Source organism: Idiotropiscis lumnitzeri, chromosome 15 (assembly GCF_059441095.1).
Source record: "Idiotropiscis lumnitzeri isolate Australia: NSW breed Sydney's pygmy pipehorse chromosome 15, RoL_Ilum_1.0, whole genome shotgun sequence".
Classification (NCBI taxonomy): Eukaryota; Metazoa; Chordata; class Actinopteri; order Syngnathiformes; family Syngnathidae; genus Idiotropiscis; species Idiotropiscis lumnitzeri.
The window spans coordinates 5057335-5073819 of NC_142405.1; the positions used below are offsets into that span (position 1 = coordinate 5057335).

At 45.6% G+C, this 16485-nt stretch overlaps 2 protein-coding genes across 2 annotated transcripts; one reads left to right on the forward strand and one right to left on the reverse strand.

The window, feature by feature from the left end:
• Positions 1-1310: 1310 nt before the first annotated feature.
• On the reverse strand, positions 1311-10470 carry tecpr1b (tectonin beta-propeller repeat containing 1b). The gene is made up of 26 exons (XM_088317361.1): positions 10311-10470; positions 10120-10177; positions 9481-9723; positions 9156-9338; positions 8920-9042; positions 8722-8844; positions 8401-8575; positions 8184-8284; positions 8011-8112; positions 6836-6963; positions 6064-6647; positions 5729-5832; positions 5485-5640; positions 5170-5319; positions 4821-4978; positions 4590-4717; positions 4427-4520; positions 4252-4348; positions 4031-4110; positions 3700-3756; positions 3443-3617; positions 3202-3337; positions 2961-3053; positions 2783-2889; positions 2587-2706; positions 1311-2273 (listed from the first exon to the last, which is right to left on the reverse strand). Exons 3-26 carry the CDS (start codon positions 9703-9705, stop codon positions 2142-2144), a joined length of 3531 nt encoding a protein of 1176 aa, XP_088173487.1. The 5' UTR covers positions 9706-9723; positions 10120-10177; positions 10311-10470; the 3' UTR covers positions 1311-2141.
• Positions 10471-11391: 921 nt separating this feature from the next.
• Positions 11392-15754, forward strand: bri3 (brain protein I3). Its single transcript, XM_088317171.1, has 4 exons — positions 11392-11690; positions 11764-12011; positions 13447-13555; positions 14093-15754. Exons 2-4 carry the CDS (start codon positions 11825-11827, stop codon positions 14223-14225), a joined length of 429 nt encoding a protein of 142 aa, XP_088173297.1. The 5' UTR covers positions 11392-11690; positions 11764-11824; the 3' UTR covers positions 14226-15754.
• The last annotated feature ends 731 nt before the right edge of the window (positions 15755-16485 follow it).

Below are 16485 nucleotides of genomic sequence, written 5' to 3' on the forward strand. Positions count from 1 at the left end.
AGGTGCGCTCACCTGAGGGTAATCGTTGTTTTGTTTGGGTCATGAGGTGGGGTGAGCATGGGGAAGAAACCTTTTGCTCACCGTAAGTTCAGCGTAAAAATCGTCAAGGAAAGCAACTGAGCGCGCACGTGTCATGGACTTGCGTGTGAAACAAGCGTCGAACGTCAGCCAACTCGTGTTGCGGAGAGAGAGAGCTGATCATGTCCAAGAGAGCGACAATGAATGGCAAAATGAAGTAAGTGCCTGTCATTTGCCTACGCTATGGATGCGCCTCTATAAACAGTCAAGATAGCAATGATGCAATAGTTGGGATGCGCGTCATCAATGTTTAAACTCCCCTTGTCTTGGCCTGCCGTGGCGTCATTTTCGTTGGACGCCACAACAACCCTCCTTCCAAATACTTTTTGGCTTTCAAACTAAGGTTAGGGTTTGTAAATAGGGTTTCAAACTAGGATTTGGAATTCGTGTTTGAAACCAGAATAAGGGTTTGAAGTAGGGCTTAAAACTTGGGTTAGTGTTTCCAAGTAGTATTTTTAAAACTAGTGTTACGGCTCCTGGGGTCCACTTGGGGGCGCTAGACCATATCGACTTTGCTTTCCCAACAGGCACAAAATGAAGGATGTAGAACACTTGCTGCGCCCACGAGTTCGTCCTATAAAGTTTGCTTCAGAATTGATCTCGCTGGCTTTTGTCCTCCTCCGGTTTGCTGAGCAGTCCGTATGTTTGTTGTTTTAACCTTATGTTCGCTTCTACAGACTTACAATACCGAGTTCACTGATGGCCTGCTTACATTCTGTTTGTACTGAGTTTGTACTCGTAGGTTTGGTTGAATTTGGATCGATAGAATGTCTTTCTTCGAATGCAACTCTTGGTGTGTTCGCCTTCTTTGTTGTGGCCTTTGAGCCAGGCAATAACACGTGGATTAGTGTTTGAAAGTATTGTATGCATTTCGTATCAGTGTTTGAAACTAGCGTTAAGGTTTCAAACAAGTGTCGGGGCTTGTAAGAAGAGTTTCAAACTAACTTGGTGTTAGTGTGAAATTTTTTTCTCCATGTATTTTTTTTGTAGTTAAGTGCTCTGTAAAAGTTGTGATTTGAACTAAACAATTAGCCCAGCATTACACCGAGAACGCCACCAGGTGGCAGTATTGCTCCCAAGACATCCCGTGTCCCGTTGCGTTGTTTTACAGAAACTTCTTGATTATTGTTAATGAATGTTCAAAAGGTGAAAATTGGACTTTTGTTTAGTCAATTTTTTTTATTTGATATTCTACAATCACGCTCCCACGCAAGTCACATTTGATGCTTAACTGGAAGAGTTTCATATTTTTATTAGAATTCTTATTGCACAATCCAGGAAGGGGTTTCCATCCCATTATTCTTCTGTATATATACACACAACCTCGTCATATCACATTCAGATTTTTTTTTCTTTTTTTTGTTGGGCCGGGGAAACAAACAGAAATCAAGTGTCGCAAACAGGCCCCAAATAGCACATACATAAATAATAATCTTCATAAAATAAATAACATGCATAATAAATGACAAGACACCAAACCCATGAACCAAAAAGACCATTTGGGATGTTTTTTTAATTTTAGCCCTTAAAATTGATTTTTTTTTGCAAATGAATTAACGAAATTGAAAAAATGTAGGAAAAGATTCATACGACCGCAATATTTCATATTAGTTCCCTTTTTTCCACCATAACTGAAGCTGTGTTTGGAATCATTCACTCATTCCCTAATCACTTCATCGTACTTGTAAAATGTTTTCCTCTAGTACACGAAGCAAGCACCAGCTTGGATAGCAAAAATATTAAATAAACATTCGCGTAGTTTTGAGCATGTATTCAATATTCTTGATGTCCAGTTAAAAGTTGTGTATCATATCAGCCTAATGCATCATGGAATATATTGCTTTTCTAGTGACTATCATTGTTCGCCATTTCAAGATGCATTGTGGGCCACAAAATGGCTGACTCACAAGTGGTTAGTGATTGATTCCATACACAGATGATGATGATGATTGTGCATTTATGTTTGTTGCGCTTATGTTCCCAGTATGGATGCCGGCACAAACAAGAGGGTGACGTGTGAGGGGGGGGGGGTGGTTGGGACTGGAGAGGGGGGGGGGGTGATTTTATACACCCACGGTGGCCCCGTTGACCCGCGTGGGGCGCGGGCTGTGTGGCGACGGTCTGGCAGGAAGCGGGTTTTGCGTGCGGGGGGCCTCCACAGAGTTGGCCCGCACGCTGATGTGCTCCCATCCTCCCTGGGGAAGAGATTTTGTAAATAGTAGAAGCAACGACGTAAGGTGCTCACACACGCAACTAAATACTACTACTAATAAATGTGCAAATTGTAGATTGACAAATGAAAATTTGGTGATTCACTGATTTGCTTGGCACATTTTTTATTATACTTTTGGTATTTTAAAGATGTTTGAGGTGCTACTCAAGCAAAAACTACTAGCTTCTTTTTGACATTTTTTGGGGTCCAAAGAAGTCAAACAGGATCGTTTCCCGCCGCACATGAAGATGTCTCCCAACACTTTTGGTTGAGAAATGCGTGATGTAATAACTCACCCCGATGCCATAGTCCCACAGTTGACCTTTAGGCTGCATGGGTCCCACCCCCAGCCTGTGACAAACAGCCCCTGGAGTCTCTGCAGGGAAGCCTGCCATTCTGTCTGCTATGATCCACACCTAAAAAAAAAAAAAAAAGAAGCACACTAAAAAAAATTGTGCGTATAGCAAGAAGGATCAGTGCGGTGGTACTGGCCTGGTCCAGCGGGCCCACCGAGACTTTGAACACATTATTGGAGATGAGCTCCCAAGCGGAGCCTTGAGGGTAGCTCGGGGTCAGGCCCTGTCTGTACCACAGGTTACCTGGAAGGAGCTTCGATTAGCGTTTTGATTTTCAAAGGCTTGAAATATAATTTATTCAAGTTTGCACTCGCCATTTTCATCCACCGCAAATACGGACGTCCGGCCCACAGACAACTGTCTCAAGGTCTGACGGGAAGGGGAAGGGATGTGGTACCAGCATTCTCCTGTGGGGGCAGCACAAAACAAATATCGTAACAATTTGACCAAAAAATGTTCAAGTCTGCTCTCAGAATATCTTTAAAGTGACTGCTGATGCAAGTTGAGTGTTATTAAAAAACATCCCAATTAGAGTTAATCATTTTTTAGGTTTACCTGCCGGGTTTTGTGACGACACGGAGCCCCGGTAGAAGACGGCTCCATCCTTGGCGATGGCCCACACCTGATTGGCTCCGCCGATGGAGATGGACTTGAAGGGCTGGTCGGTGCCGACGTGAAGCCATGAGTTGCCCTGGATCATGTCAAAAGCAACAAGATTAAATATGAAAAAAAAAAAAAAGTCTCCGGGGGGGTGTCAATTATTCCCTGGAGAACAGTGCAGGAACACAAAGCGGACCGCCGGATTTTTTGGGGTGACGCCCAGCCGGCACAGCACATCCCCCTTGTCGCTGAGGGCCCACAGGGGGACCTGCTCGAAGCTGTTGTGGGCCAGGCACGGCATCAGCGAGATGTCGCTCAGAGAGATGGGCGGGACCGGTTGCCATGGAGCGCTCAGCGTGATCTTGCACTTCCTGGACACGCAACACACACACGACGTCATTGGAATCTATAAAGCAGCAACGCGTTCGTGCGTGCGAAGCTGGGCACAGTTACCTTGTCCAACGTCTTCGCCGAACAAAATCCTTCAGTGTTTTGTGGCCGTGAAAAGTTCTACAAGAAACGTCACACAATTAAATGTATTCTCTCATTTGTTTGAAAAATGAGAGCCTGACTGTTCAACTCCAGTCCTGTAGGTGGCGGTCATTCCAATTATAAAGTGGCTGTGGATTGCAATACACGAGCTTTCCGTCTTTCAGCTCGATATCTTGGGCCCAGTGTAAGCAGACTGTAACAGGAAGTCTGGATCTACATTTTTCCGGACGAGTGAGCTAGTTTTGTAAGTAACCCGACGAATGGCGAGACTGATGCAATATTGGTTTCGTACACGGGAAAGTCGGCAGCATACTGCCATCCTTCCTTGTCCGTCCCACCGGGAACACCGTGGTCCACTGCCCACTCGGACACCTGGAACACAGCAAAGTGATGCGACGCTTGAAAGGGGGGCCGGTGATTAACAAATTTCAAGCAGAAACAGCAAGTCCATCTCAATGAACTCGAGCTCTACATGAAATTGAAAATTGACAGGAATACAGAATGTCCACTTGCCCATGCCCACTGAGGGGACGGTGGCTGCGTGTTGCTTTTGGTGCACTCCTTTAGTCCGCTCTCGTCACTCCACATGGGGCGATCGGTGGGAAGTCCTCTGGCAGAAAGACACGAAACAAAAGCAACGAGCTAAGCTAAGTAGGTCGCATATTTGTTTGCTTCGTCTTACACGTACCTGTCCGAGTAGCCGGTCACGGGGTTCCATCGTTGATTCTCATACACGTGCACGCTCCTCATGTCCGACTGCTGGTGCACGTGAGCGGCATCTTCTGCTATCGCAGCAGAAAAAAAATTAAATGCTTGCACCGGCACGATCGAAAGAGATAATGCGTTTTTACCCGGGTGAGCCGGCAGCCCGCAGCCCCCACTGTGCACCCAAGCCGTGCCATCCCACCCGATGCCCCACACCAGCCCCAGACTGTTCACCTCGACACAGCGCAGGTGGCCGGGGACTTGCTGCCAGAACCTGCGGCGGAAGCAGCGAGAGTTAGCGCGTTAGAGCCGCACGGCAGCAAGAAAGAAGCGTGTTTGTGCGTCAGATTCAAAGGCGGCGATGGAGTTCGTCTCACATGAGGTCACATGACAGCGTGTGCGAGGACGCTTCCAAGGAAACGGACGGCTCGTGGACAAAAATGTCCCCTTTGGACGTCGTGGACCACAAGGCTTGCCTGGACGGTGGCGTTGTGATTCCGCGGCACTCGCAGCAAACGTCCGATAACAAGCTCAGCTGCAAAACGCAAAGGCAGGTTTAGGAGAACTGAAGGGAGTTTTTTTTTTGGAACGCATTTACTGCCATTGACGGTTAAAGACGTCAAAGATCCATTTTTTTTACTTGGCTGGTAATAAACGAGTTAATTTGTTGGGTGCCAATTACGCCCAATTCTTTGTGAATCGCAGAACACGAGCTTGCAGGCTTACCCAGTCATTCATGTCCTTTTCAGTTTGGGCTGCCAGCACCAGGGGACTCCTGAGTCGGGTTCTGGGGCCCGTGTACACGGCAAAAGCATAGTGGCAGTCCCGCACCACCGGAACCAGCGCGGTCACTTCCGAGATGAAGATGTGAAGGTACTGCAAGATAGAGCGAGGGTGGGAGCGTTAACTTTGGGGTCTCGGACTAAAGTCTTGGGACGCCGCTCAATCCCTGCATTTTATTGTCATTATGTGACGCTTGCCTGTGAATTAATGAAACGAGAACAGTCAACTAGCCAAACGTTTTTTTTTTTTTCTTTGAACCTTTTTCTCATCGTATTGCGTGTAGTAAACAAAAAAGATGCTGTCCTTCCCCCCGTCCGACTTGGTGGACTGCTCCAGAGCCACGGCCACGTCCACCCAGCGCTGCGGCTTCCAGTCCCTCCACCAACGGAGCGTGTCTTTACGCACCCAGATGGACTGTTGAAGGCAAACGCACGCCGAGTGACTTACAAGTGTTCATGTGGTATGAGAAAAATAAAATAAAAAAAAAAAAAACGAGTCATACGTTGCTTCTTTCCAGAGGTTTCTTGCTGATCTCTTCTTTGTGCTGCTGATCGCTCCAGACGGAAGACTGCACGGGGGTCAGTGACAAAGAGCTGACCAGTGGGCCTGACGCACACACACAAAAGGTCAGACAGATGTGCAGACAGTCACAAAGATGGAACCGCACAAGCTACACAACAGAAACACAACGTACAAAATGGACATAAATACACACACACACACACATTAAATGTGAGTGTGGTTGATAAAATGGTTCACGCAACAATACTTGCTTTTCAAAAAAAAACAACTCATAAGTTGGGGCACTCGCAAGTCAAGACAAAGTTGTTTTAGTACCCGTAGCGCTGAGCCAGCCGACTTGGGAGTTGGCGACCACGTTGCAACCTCCTCCTGAGATCCAGGCCCACACGGGACCGTCCTCTTCGCCGACACCTTGTGCACCTTCCAGACCCAGTCCATAGGGGGCGCTGCTATTACCCGAGTGAGGCCCTTCGGCTTGCGTGCTTTGAGCCACCTCGGCGCCTTCCAGGTCCACGTTGCTCCAAGGGGCACCGGGTCCAGAGGCGTCCGGGCTCATGACGATCCGTGCTGAGGAGAACTGCCCCTCCTCCTCCTCGTCATGCAGCACACTCGACTGTTGGTTTGCGGAGGTTTTGTCGCGGTCCGAAACCAGGCTGTTGATGAAGCTGTCGCTTGCAGGGATGAAGGTTTTGAGGACTGTGGGAGGATTTTGTGGCTCGAGAGGAGCGACAGGAGCTCCTCCTGAGGGGACCACTGAAGAGGTTGCCGCTTCCAGGACTGCGGCGTCACTTGTGCTGTTCGACGGCTCGGCCGGGCCCAACTCTGAATCTGAGTCTGTGCAGCTCACCACGGAGCCTTGGGAGGCTTCTGTCAGCTGGCTACTAAACTCGCAGCCGTCCCTTTTGAGAGCAAAATTGAGGTTAAGGAAGACGTAGAAGTGGTTAAAAAAAAAGAAGACAACTGTTAAAAAGAAGGCGGAGTTCGGAGGCCTCAATCATCATTTTATGTTCATCCATCCATTTATTTAATTTTATATTCGTCAAAATAATGATTGTGTTTAACGTCTCCCTTGAATATGCACGCAGACCTGAGTGGGACGTTCTTTTTACTGTTGCCCCACTCGGCAGAAACGGGGATCCAGCCGTTTCCGCTTGGTTCCGACGGCGTCACCCCAATTCGGAAATACAGGCCGCGGTCCTCGCCAACAGCCCAAACCTGACACCAAAGCAGTGCAAAAGGTATTAAAAGTTGTTTTATTTCCAATTTAAACGACAATCAAAGTTGTTGTGCGCTTTGGGTTGCATCAGATGAAAACTCAACTGGATATTTAAATTCACGAGGAAAGAAATGTAGCCTTCGAGTATACAACAAATGCACGAGCAAGACACAAGACGGATCTGTGACTTTATAAGGCACTATATTGTAACACTGGCACACGGCTCACACAGGCCCCGCCTTTAAATGGAGACCCGAAATATGAAATATGGGATTTGATGACGAGCTTCTAATTAGGGATGGTCCCATATGTCAGACCCGTGGGAATATCGTCTGGTGGTTATATATAAGGCTGGCCCGGAGGTGCTGGTTCTGGAGAGGCAGCCTGCGCTCGTGTTACAGGACAGCCCCCACAAGCACAGAGACCCGCGGGGTTGGTGGTGTGTGTCTGAGGTGGGATGTTCTAAGGCTGAAGGAGGCGGAGTTTGACGTGGCTTTGCAGCGCTAGCAAAGTCCTCCGAGTAAAAGCCGCTCGGCAGCAAGCCCAGCCTCGTTCTGGCTAATTGTGTCCACGGATCCGAGGAGGGTGCTAACCCAGGAGAGATTCTCAAACTTTTTACACAGAGTAACACTTAAAAAAAACAAAAAAAAATTCAATTAGTAATTGGTGGATTGCCAATAAGTGGGATCATATGTAGTTCACAAAAAAATTGAGAAAAGCTGCAGTGAAATATTTTTTAAAAAGGTTCTTCGCGATTCACTTAATTACCACTAGAGGGAGCCCACCTACCACACTTTTCCCTTTCTAGTTTTGTTGTTTTAATGACCTTTCATGGCATTTTGACATTAATGAAACAAAGCCAAATGGTTACACACTAAATGTTTTTTTTCCAACATGTATGAGTGATCATTATGATCAAATTGTGCAGGTGTGCCTAATATTGTGACCAGTGAGTGTGGAAATAAGTTGGGAAAAAAGCAGGATGAAGATTGAATTCAGCGGATGTTGACTCAGCAGCTGTGATGACGAAATAATAAACACGCAACCTGGTCGTTGAGCCCCACGTCGAGCATCATCATCTCGCCGACGATGCTGATCCAGCCTGAGCCGCAGGGATTGTGGGAATTGACGCCCCGCCTGAACCACACCTGCGAATGCAAGTCCACATGGACATTGAGAGGTTTGACCGCGTTGCACTGACGAGGTCGTCATCACTCACCTTGTAGTCCTTAGTGACCACCCACACAACACTGACCCCAACAGACACGTGGAGGGTTTCCACCTCCTTCTCGGGTGATTCCACCTCCAGCCACGAAGTGCCTGATGGAGGACCTCAATGAGGCTTTTACTGACATCATGGAAATTCCAGTGTCTTTGAAAAAAAAAAGAAAAAAAAAAAAAAAAAAAAAGCGAGCGGTACAGAGATGACTGCTGACCAGTGGGGCTGTCCAGGCTTTGGCCCGTACGGACCAGCAGGTTGCCATCCCACAGAACGGCCCACAGCAGGTCTCTCGGTCCCAAAGATAACTGGGCCACCTCCTTGGGCACCTCGACCTCGTCCCAGCTGGTGCCCTCAGGGACTCGAGGGTGGATGCCCTCCCTGAACCACACCTGAAGCAAAATGACCAGCACGTGACTATTCCAGCTTTTTAAATCTCATTTGCAGTACTGTACGGTCAAGTACTTGAAGTCATGCTGCCCCCTAGTGACCAAATGCCCTTAACGTTAAGTTTATGGCATTTTGGAAGCTTTCTGACCTGTCCTTGTTGAGACACAGCCCAAAGGTAAGGATACCTCCCCGACTCGTCACTCATCTCCCAGCCGCCGCAGCTGATGTCACACAGAGGTAGCGGGGGCTTCCTGGGATGGTCCAAAGGGATCTACAAGCAAGATTTTCTTTCCAAATGGAGTACACGACTGGCGTGAGTGGATTTAAAACGAAGTGGAGTCCAAACCTTGGCCCAGGTGCCTTGTGCTGTATATCTTCTGTAGCGGATCCAGCGCCGACGACGCACGCAAGAGTTCCACTTCTTGTCGGGGGAGAAGTTAGCGGGGAAGTCCACGGCATATTCCCAACCCTGCAGGAAAACGTGTAAAAAGTACTCGCGCACCTCCCGTTTTATTATTCATCACACATTATCGTTTCGAATCATCACGCCAGTCGTAAATAGGGAGCCATGTGTGTACTCACCCCGGTCTGGCTGGGTTCCCCCCCACAGCTGTGGTCCACGTACCAATCCCCCTCCCACTCCCAGCTGCGGGACGGCAACTGAAAGCTGTGGAGCGGTTGAGGATTCATCCCAGTCACGTCGCTCCACGGCCAGCGGTCGGTGGGCAACAGCGTATCCGTGAAGCCGTCCACAGGATTCCATCTCTGAAAACACATGTGACAAATTTCTCATCAACATGAAAAACTACTACAATCAGATATGGATGGATGGAATGCCTTGCTCAACGGTAATTGTCGCCTAAGAGCGGATGGATAAACCTTGAAAGGTCAGTCAACTCATCCCGACCTGGTTTTCGTAAGTTTCCTCTTTGTAGCGGATGGGCGTCTCATGGGGGATCATGTTGAGGTACACGTGGTGGTCGCAGCCGATGCCCCAGCAGCGATCTTTCCCGGCAGTGACGCGCTTGAGCTCTAAAAGCGCATCGTCGGCGCGCACCCAACGCTGGCCGGCGGTGGAGACACTGTACACTCTCCCGTACACGTCCACGGCCCACAGCAGCGTGATTGGCATGGTGCTCCCGAAGCCAAACTGTTAGAACAACTGGTAGAACAAGAGATGAATGCATTGTACACGACTATAAGATTATAATAAGGTGATTTATGATCATGTTAAGATTATAAATAAATAAATTATGATTAGGGAGTTGGGAGCGGGTATTTCCTAACAGCTCATTAGTTTTACTTTGAAACACCTGGTTCTAACTTTTACTTTGAAACCCCAGACCGGAACTTTGCTTTACAGACGGACACTAATCCGCTATGCTGATACCTGATTCCAAACAGGCCTTTATTGAATATTTTTTTCGTATTGTCATTGCTTTTTTTATATTGCTATTTCAACTACAACTATTTTCAAAGCATGCTTTTGACTTGTAGACTTCACCGATAGCACTGTTAAGGAACCATGCAGCGGCAGGTAGCTTACCTGAATGTCGGTATCCGATACGCGGTTGTCAAGGCAATGTGGAAGGAGGCGTCATAACCTGTGGAACATTTGTGGAAGATGGAGACGAATGTTAGCAATAAGACGTTACCGCAAAGTACTCAATAACATATCCACTATAGCGTTTAGCCTATACCCCCCCCCCCTCTTTCTTTCAAACCCACGACACTTACTTAGTTACACACGTGGTTCTGCAATTCCATTAAGCGACCCACTCGCAATCCCAGACAGTGAAGTCACGGCCGCATCTTCCCACATTAATGTTCAATTTGAGAGTAGCGGAATGCTCAATGATGGTTTTACAACTCAGGAAATGGAGGTAGCTGCGCTCTGATTGGTTGAAACACCGCAAAGGGGGTGTGACTTGTCATCCTTCTTCATTGGTCCAACCCGGAAGCGCGTGATATTTGTTGCCGCTTGATTGACGTGAAATATTTAAATCATTTATACAGAGAGTGAGCGTTTTTAATTATTTAAAAACAAGGGTGCGTTCTTCTCACCATACAACAGCCTGACCTGTCTTACGTGTCTGTAATTATTAGCAATGAAACTGGTTATGTAATACACTATAATACTCTTTATTTTAAAAACACAGTTTAGCATGATACAAAATTTTTTGCTGCGCTTAAAAGTAAGCAATTAAATAATACCGCACATATTATAACGTAAATAAATAAATCTGCTTGTTTGCCCTTTTCTTCAGGATGGCTCTTGCTTTGTGTCATTATCCAATCCATTCCACTTAATCATATTGAAAGTGTCCGTGTTACCAAAATTCCATTCCATTTTTTTTCAAATAAATATTAAATTCAACCAAAATCGTATGGCGGAAATTAATAAAACAACAAAAGTGGAGCGAGCCAAGAGATATTTACGACAAATTAGTATAAACCACTTATTTACACGGTTAACATTTTTGTCATACACTATAACAACGTTACGACGTCCTTGTGTTTTTTTAATTGTGATAATTTCTTAAAAATAAAAATGATCTTATGCGTTTGTATAATGTAGTACAAAACAAACCTCCGAAACACTCCAATTCTAATGTTGATTTTAAACTTTTATACGGTATTATCAGTATTCTTTAGCTGCTTGTATGATATCAAATATGTTCACTTCCCCATTTCTTAAGTTTACAAATGCACTTTCTTGCAAAAATAGCGCGAACAAAACAGCTCCGAAAGAGGTCGAAATGACGACAAAAGGACGTAGTGCGTTTGTTTTGTTGCACTGTCTCTTTAAGAAGCCTGGGCACTTGCAGGGCAGCGCCAACCGCTCATCACATGATTCTTCTCTTGTGACAATCTAGAGAGGACAAAAAAGAGAAAGGGGGAAAAAAAGCCTGTGTGAGTGGAGCGCAGTTATAATGCGCTTTGGTGACACACGATTGTTGTCCTATCGCCGAAGGAGGAACGATGGCATTCTGTTAAGTGTCTGAACATTCCAGTGTCGACGTGGATATTGTAAACTAGGCTTTGATGCGTCGCGGAGGACAAAGTTGGCGCATGGACGGCGACCAACTTTCGTTTTTGACGCAGCGTCTTTTTTGGGTGAACCGCCGTCGTGTCATTGTTTTTGTTTGTTGACTTGATTGTGGGGACTGACGCCGAATTGTTGACGTAGTGAACGCACCTCGGCGTCCTTCCAACAAAGTTACGTGGCACACCGGACAACTTTGGCTGACATGGTGGACAGCAAACCGATTCTTCAGGATAGACCCCCCGCTTACACCACCGTGCCCGGGGATTACGAGTATGGCCCCCCGGCTCCTCCTCCGCCGCAGCAGCAGCAGCAGCAGCAGCAGCCGCACGGCTACGGGGCCATCCCCGCCGCAGCGCCGCCGCCCTACCAGTACCCACCCGGCGGGCATGGTGGGTAGACAAGCCAGTCTGCCTTGTGTCGCATCGTGGCGCGGTTCAACTAAACGAGACTAACACGGAGGAGATGAGTCGCCGACGTGCACTTCCGGAGTGGTTTTGTTTTGCTTTCGAGCGTCACAAAAAGGGGATCAAATGTCTCGCAAACTTTTGCATTCATCAATTGTATATACCTCGTAAGGTTACATGTAATACACAAAGAGCATGTTTTTGTCGTTAAAGAGTAGTTTCCTCGTTTATGTAGGTCAAAATATTGTTTTTAGGGCGGAAGTTGTGATTGCATCACGGAAGTAGGGTTGGGTGGCGACTTTGATGAAATCCCGGATATGCGAACAACTCTCAACAAGTGCTGCCTTCGGAGTTATTTACTCATTCATTACTCCCGAATCACAATTTTGAGAATTTTATATCGTGAACTATCTATAGTTATGTAGTTAAGCAGTGGTTCTCAAACCTTTTGCCTAATCTACCACCTTTAAAAATGAGTAAAATCACAACTGTACACTATATATTCTCAAAATCTTTACGTACCACCATTAAATATGGAAGTGGTAAACGCAGAAAAACAAGCCGTTATTAAAGATATGCAAATCACGTATTGGACAAAAAAGTTAAATACAACTGAACTGAAGCAGGGATTCTTTCCGTACCACAAAGGAAGCCTGCTTACCAGCAGTGATTCTAGTAACACAAGTAGAGATTCACTGCACTACACATTCTAACAGCACCAAACAATTTGCAAACACATTGTATACGCTACTGTGTGGTGCTGAGGAAGGGATTCCCAGCATGGTCATCTGTTGGAGCCAGCCAGCATTTTAGGGATGGCTTCGTCAGAAATCTGTGTTGCCCCGGTTAAGCCCCGTCAGAATTTTTGTTGATATTTTAACCACATTTTAACAATTACTTTCTCAGCCCCCCTTTAGCACTGAGAAAAAAATGTGGAGCTGTGCCTGCAACATGTTGGGAAACAAACGCTGCTCTACTTGTTAATGATTACATATGAATTAAACACACGTGTTGTTTATTGGTTCGCTCACGTGCCATCTTTGATACAAAGTTCACACAAACTGCTCTCGAGACTCGAGTCAATATCACCTGAGAGTTACTCACCCAAATTCGGCTCAATTTTATTTATAGAGCACTTTAAAACAACTGGCACTGCATGCAAAGTGCTGTACATGGAGCAAATATTACTCATACGACAACAAAGACAGGTAAAACAATAAATTAGTATTATAGAAACGGTAAAATACTAAAACACTGCAGAGACGCATGCTGAGTCAAAATCCAAAGAATAAAAAAGTGTTTGAGATGACTTTTAAAGATGGGCACTTGCTCAAAGTTGAAATTTGAAACTTCCTGTTTTTTTCCCCCTACCTCTTAAAGTTCTTTGTGCAATCATGTGCATGTTTGTTCTCAACCGCAGGCTACCCCCCAGGCCAATTGGGTGCGCCAGTGTCTCATCAGCCCTTTGCTGGAACCTACACGGTCATCCAACCCTCAGTTGTGGTGGTAGGAGGCTGCCCGGCCTGCAGGTAAAGACACACAAACACACACGAGAAGCTGATGTTGCCACATGGTTACAAAAAAAAAAAAAAAAAAAAAGTCTGTATTAACAAAGGGAGCAATGTGAGTATCGCGTGATTACTGTGACGAAGCCTTTAAGTCTGCTTACATCCTTTTTCTGCCACAACCACCGCCATCATTGGTTGATGTAACGTTGAGCAATGACGTACGCACACACACACACACACACTCATGCACATTTTTCGTTTTGGGAGCGGACATGGCTTTCAGACGCATACCGAGGTCAACCGCTAATTCACAAGCGGAACAGCGCATCACTGGTTGAATTTTGAGAAGTCTTTTTCAGGAAATGGTTTTTGTAAATATTAGAACAGGAAATGACAGGTAACAATGAGTGTGTCATCAAGGTTATTATAGTTCATGAAATAACTGAAACTAAAACTGAAAAAAAACTTTGTTATTCAACTAATGTTTTTTTTTTTGTTTTTTTTAAATAAAGCCAACTTATTCAGCAACTTTTCTTTCCTCCCCACTCGATTTGTCAGAGTTGGCGTTTTGGAGGACGACTTCACCTGCCTGGGAATCCTGTGCGCCATCTTCTTCTTCCCACTGGGCATCCTCTTCTGTTTCGCCCTGCGGCAGAGGCGATGTCCCAACTGCGGCGCCACCTTTGGATAGACCAAGCAAACAAAAGTGTCACTACACACTTTCACGACCAAAAAGTTTGGGGTCTTGGCTGTTGGGCTGAAATTTCAGGAGGAACCTAAAAAAATGCTCTGTGACCTTTACAGGTGAATTGAATTTGACCTTGTGGAAACTTGAATATACGCGTTCAACTGCCGTGGTGGTTTCTGGGACGTGCGGCCAACTCTTTAGTGTGTCAGTACTTTGGCTTCACAACTTGCTTTCGTCTAACAAGGAGCTGAACAGCAAAATCCAGAACAAGTGTTCCATCCATGAAAATTTACACCCACTTGTGTGTCTTTCTGTGACTCTCTTTTGCAACCTGCTGGTGACACCAGCGACACTCCTTGTTAAAGGTCAGCAAGTTGTGAGAAAGAAAATATTGAAACAAACATCTGGATGTGTGGTAAAGAGGTTTCGAGGTCGTATTCAAGTCACCCCGCTTAAAGCGTTGCTTTTCCACACTGTGATAACGAGGCACTCTAAAATGGCAATGCTGGCACAAAGCTGCTGGCTACATGGTGGCCATCAAGGCGTATTTTATTTTTCTTCTCGCCCTCCTGTAATTCGGCTTTCTCACTGCGACATGCACACACTTGTGAGTAACAACGAGGCGCTCTAAATTGGCCACTTTGGTGCAGAGCCTTTTTGTACACCCTGGTTGTCAAGTCATGATTTATTTGTTTTTCTCACATTCTCTACCCCCTCATCGTGCCCCCCCCCCCACCCCTTTCTCATTGCGATGTATGCGCACTCGTGACGACGAGGCGCTCAAGTCCATCCTGAAATTTCACCCCAAAGCACAATATCGCAAACTTTTTACCAGTCGTATATACAACAATACAGTATTTTTATGCCTTTTTTTTTGTTTTCTTATCATACACTGCTGCCGCTGACATGAAATATGCTAAAAAAATATAGACTCAGATGATTACATTTTTGAGGCAGTATTTTCTTCAACAATCATGAACTGAAGCGATACTTTGGTTTTCGGGGAGCTCACGTTGAGGCTTAATGCTGTTGACCAATCCCAATTTTTTGGATGGAAAAGCAAGAAGTAAGGATGGAAACAAAATGGACAGTTGCCTGCCTGCAACATATTTTGGAATCTATTAATTTCCGGGGGCCATATTTGCACTGATTTGATGATTGTGCTCGCCCCCCCCCCCTTTCTTTTGCTTATCACGTCTTCTCCCGGGCCCAAAACGCCAACCTCAGGTACTTTCACCTCCATCACTGTTAGAAAAGTGAACTCTTCATGTTGAGAGTGCAGAAATGATTCAAAAAATGCAACCGCTGGATTTGTCTCAGTGGCCCTTTTCACTTCTGCAACACAATCAAAACTTGTCGTCGTCTTCCATCCCAGCTAAGGTGTCATCTTGAATACAAAGTCTTTGGGCAAAGAACTTTTTTTTGCTTTTGGAAGCAAACCACACACGCTTGCTCCTATGATTGATCTTACCCTTTTTTTTTTTTATATATGCTGTTATCCTAGTTTCTGGTATTAAATATATGTAACACAAGTTGTGGACTGGTTTGTTTGTTTCCCCACAAAAAGTTATGATTTTTGTATATTAAAAATGTGGCGTTTGTCCATGCATAGATTCTTGTTAATTCCCACTGGAAAGAGTCCCAGGAATTGTGCAATCCTTAGTGCTACAAAGAGTGTGATTTAAAAAGACTTGTTTGCTGCAGCTCTACAGGGGAAAGAGAAACGGGCAAAATGATATAAACAGAATTTCAACGTGGCGCAGATATGAGACGGAGAACTGGTGCATTGTGGGAAATCCCTGAGCAGTCAAGGCCAATGAGAAAACGAATGTGAAATAAAGCCAGTCAGTCCAAAATACAGGGGAATGGCATTTAAGAATTTAAGCACCGTTACAGTGATTGACTTAAGAGTTTTTCTAGCGTCTTTTAACAGTTAACAGTGAAAACGGTTTTATCGCAACACCAGGTGACTCCTACGAGCAATTAAGTCACGAGAGCAAACGAGGCAACGACGCGTTCAAAACCGCTTCGGCACATGGAGGCCAAACAACTTGGATTAAAATAATTCATTTGAGTTTTTTTTTTTAATTTTGTTTTATTATTAAAAAAACAAACGTGAACAAGAAGGACAGAAGCAGTTAGGCCACCACAACAAATGCACTGAGAATCGAAGTGCACCCTACAAGCCTCCCAAGACTTGATTCAGCGTCATGGTGAGTTGAAATGAACATAATCGGTTTTGTTTGCTTCAGTTGATCGTGTT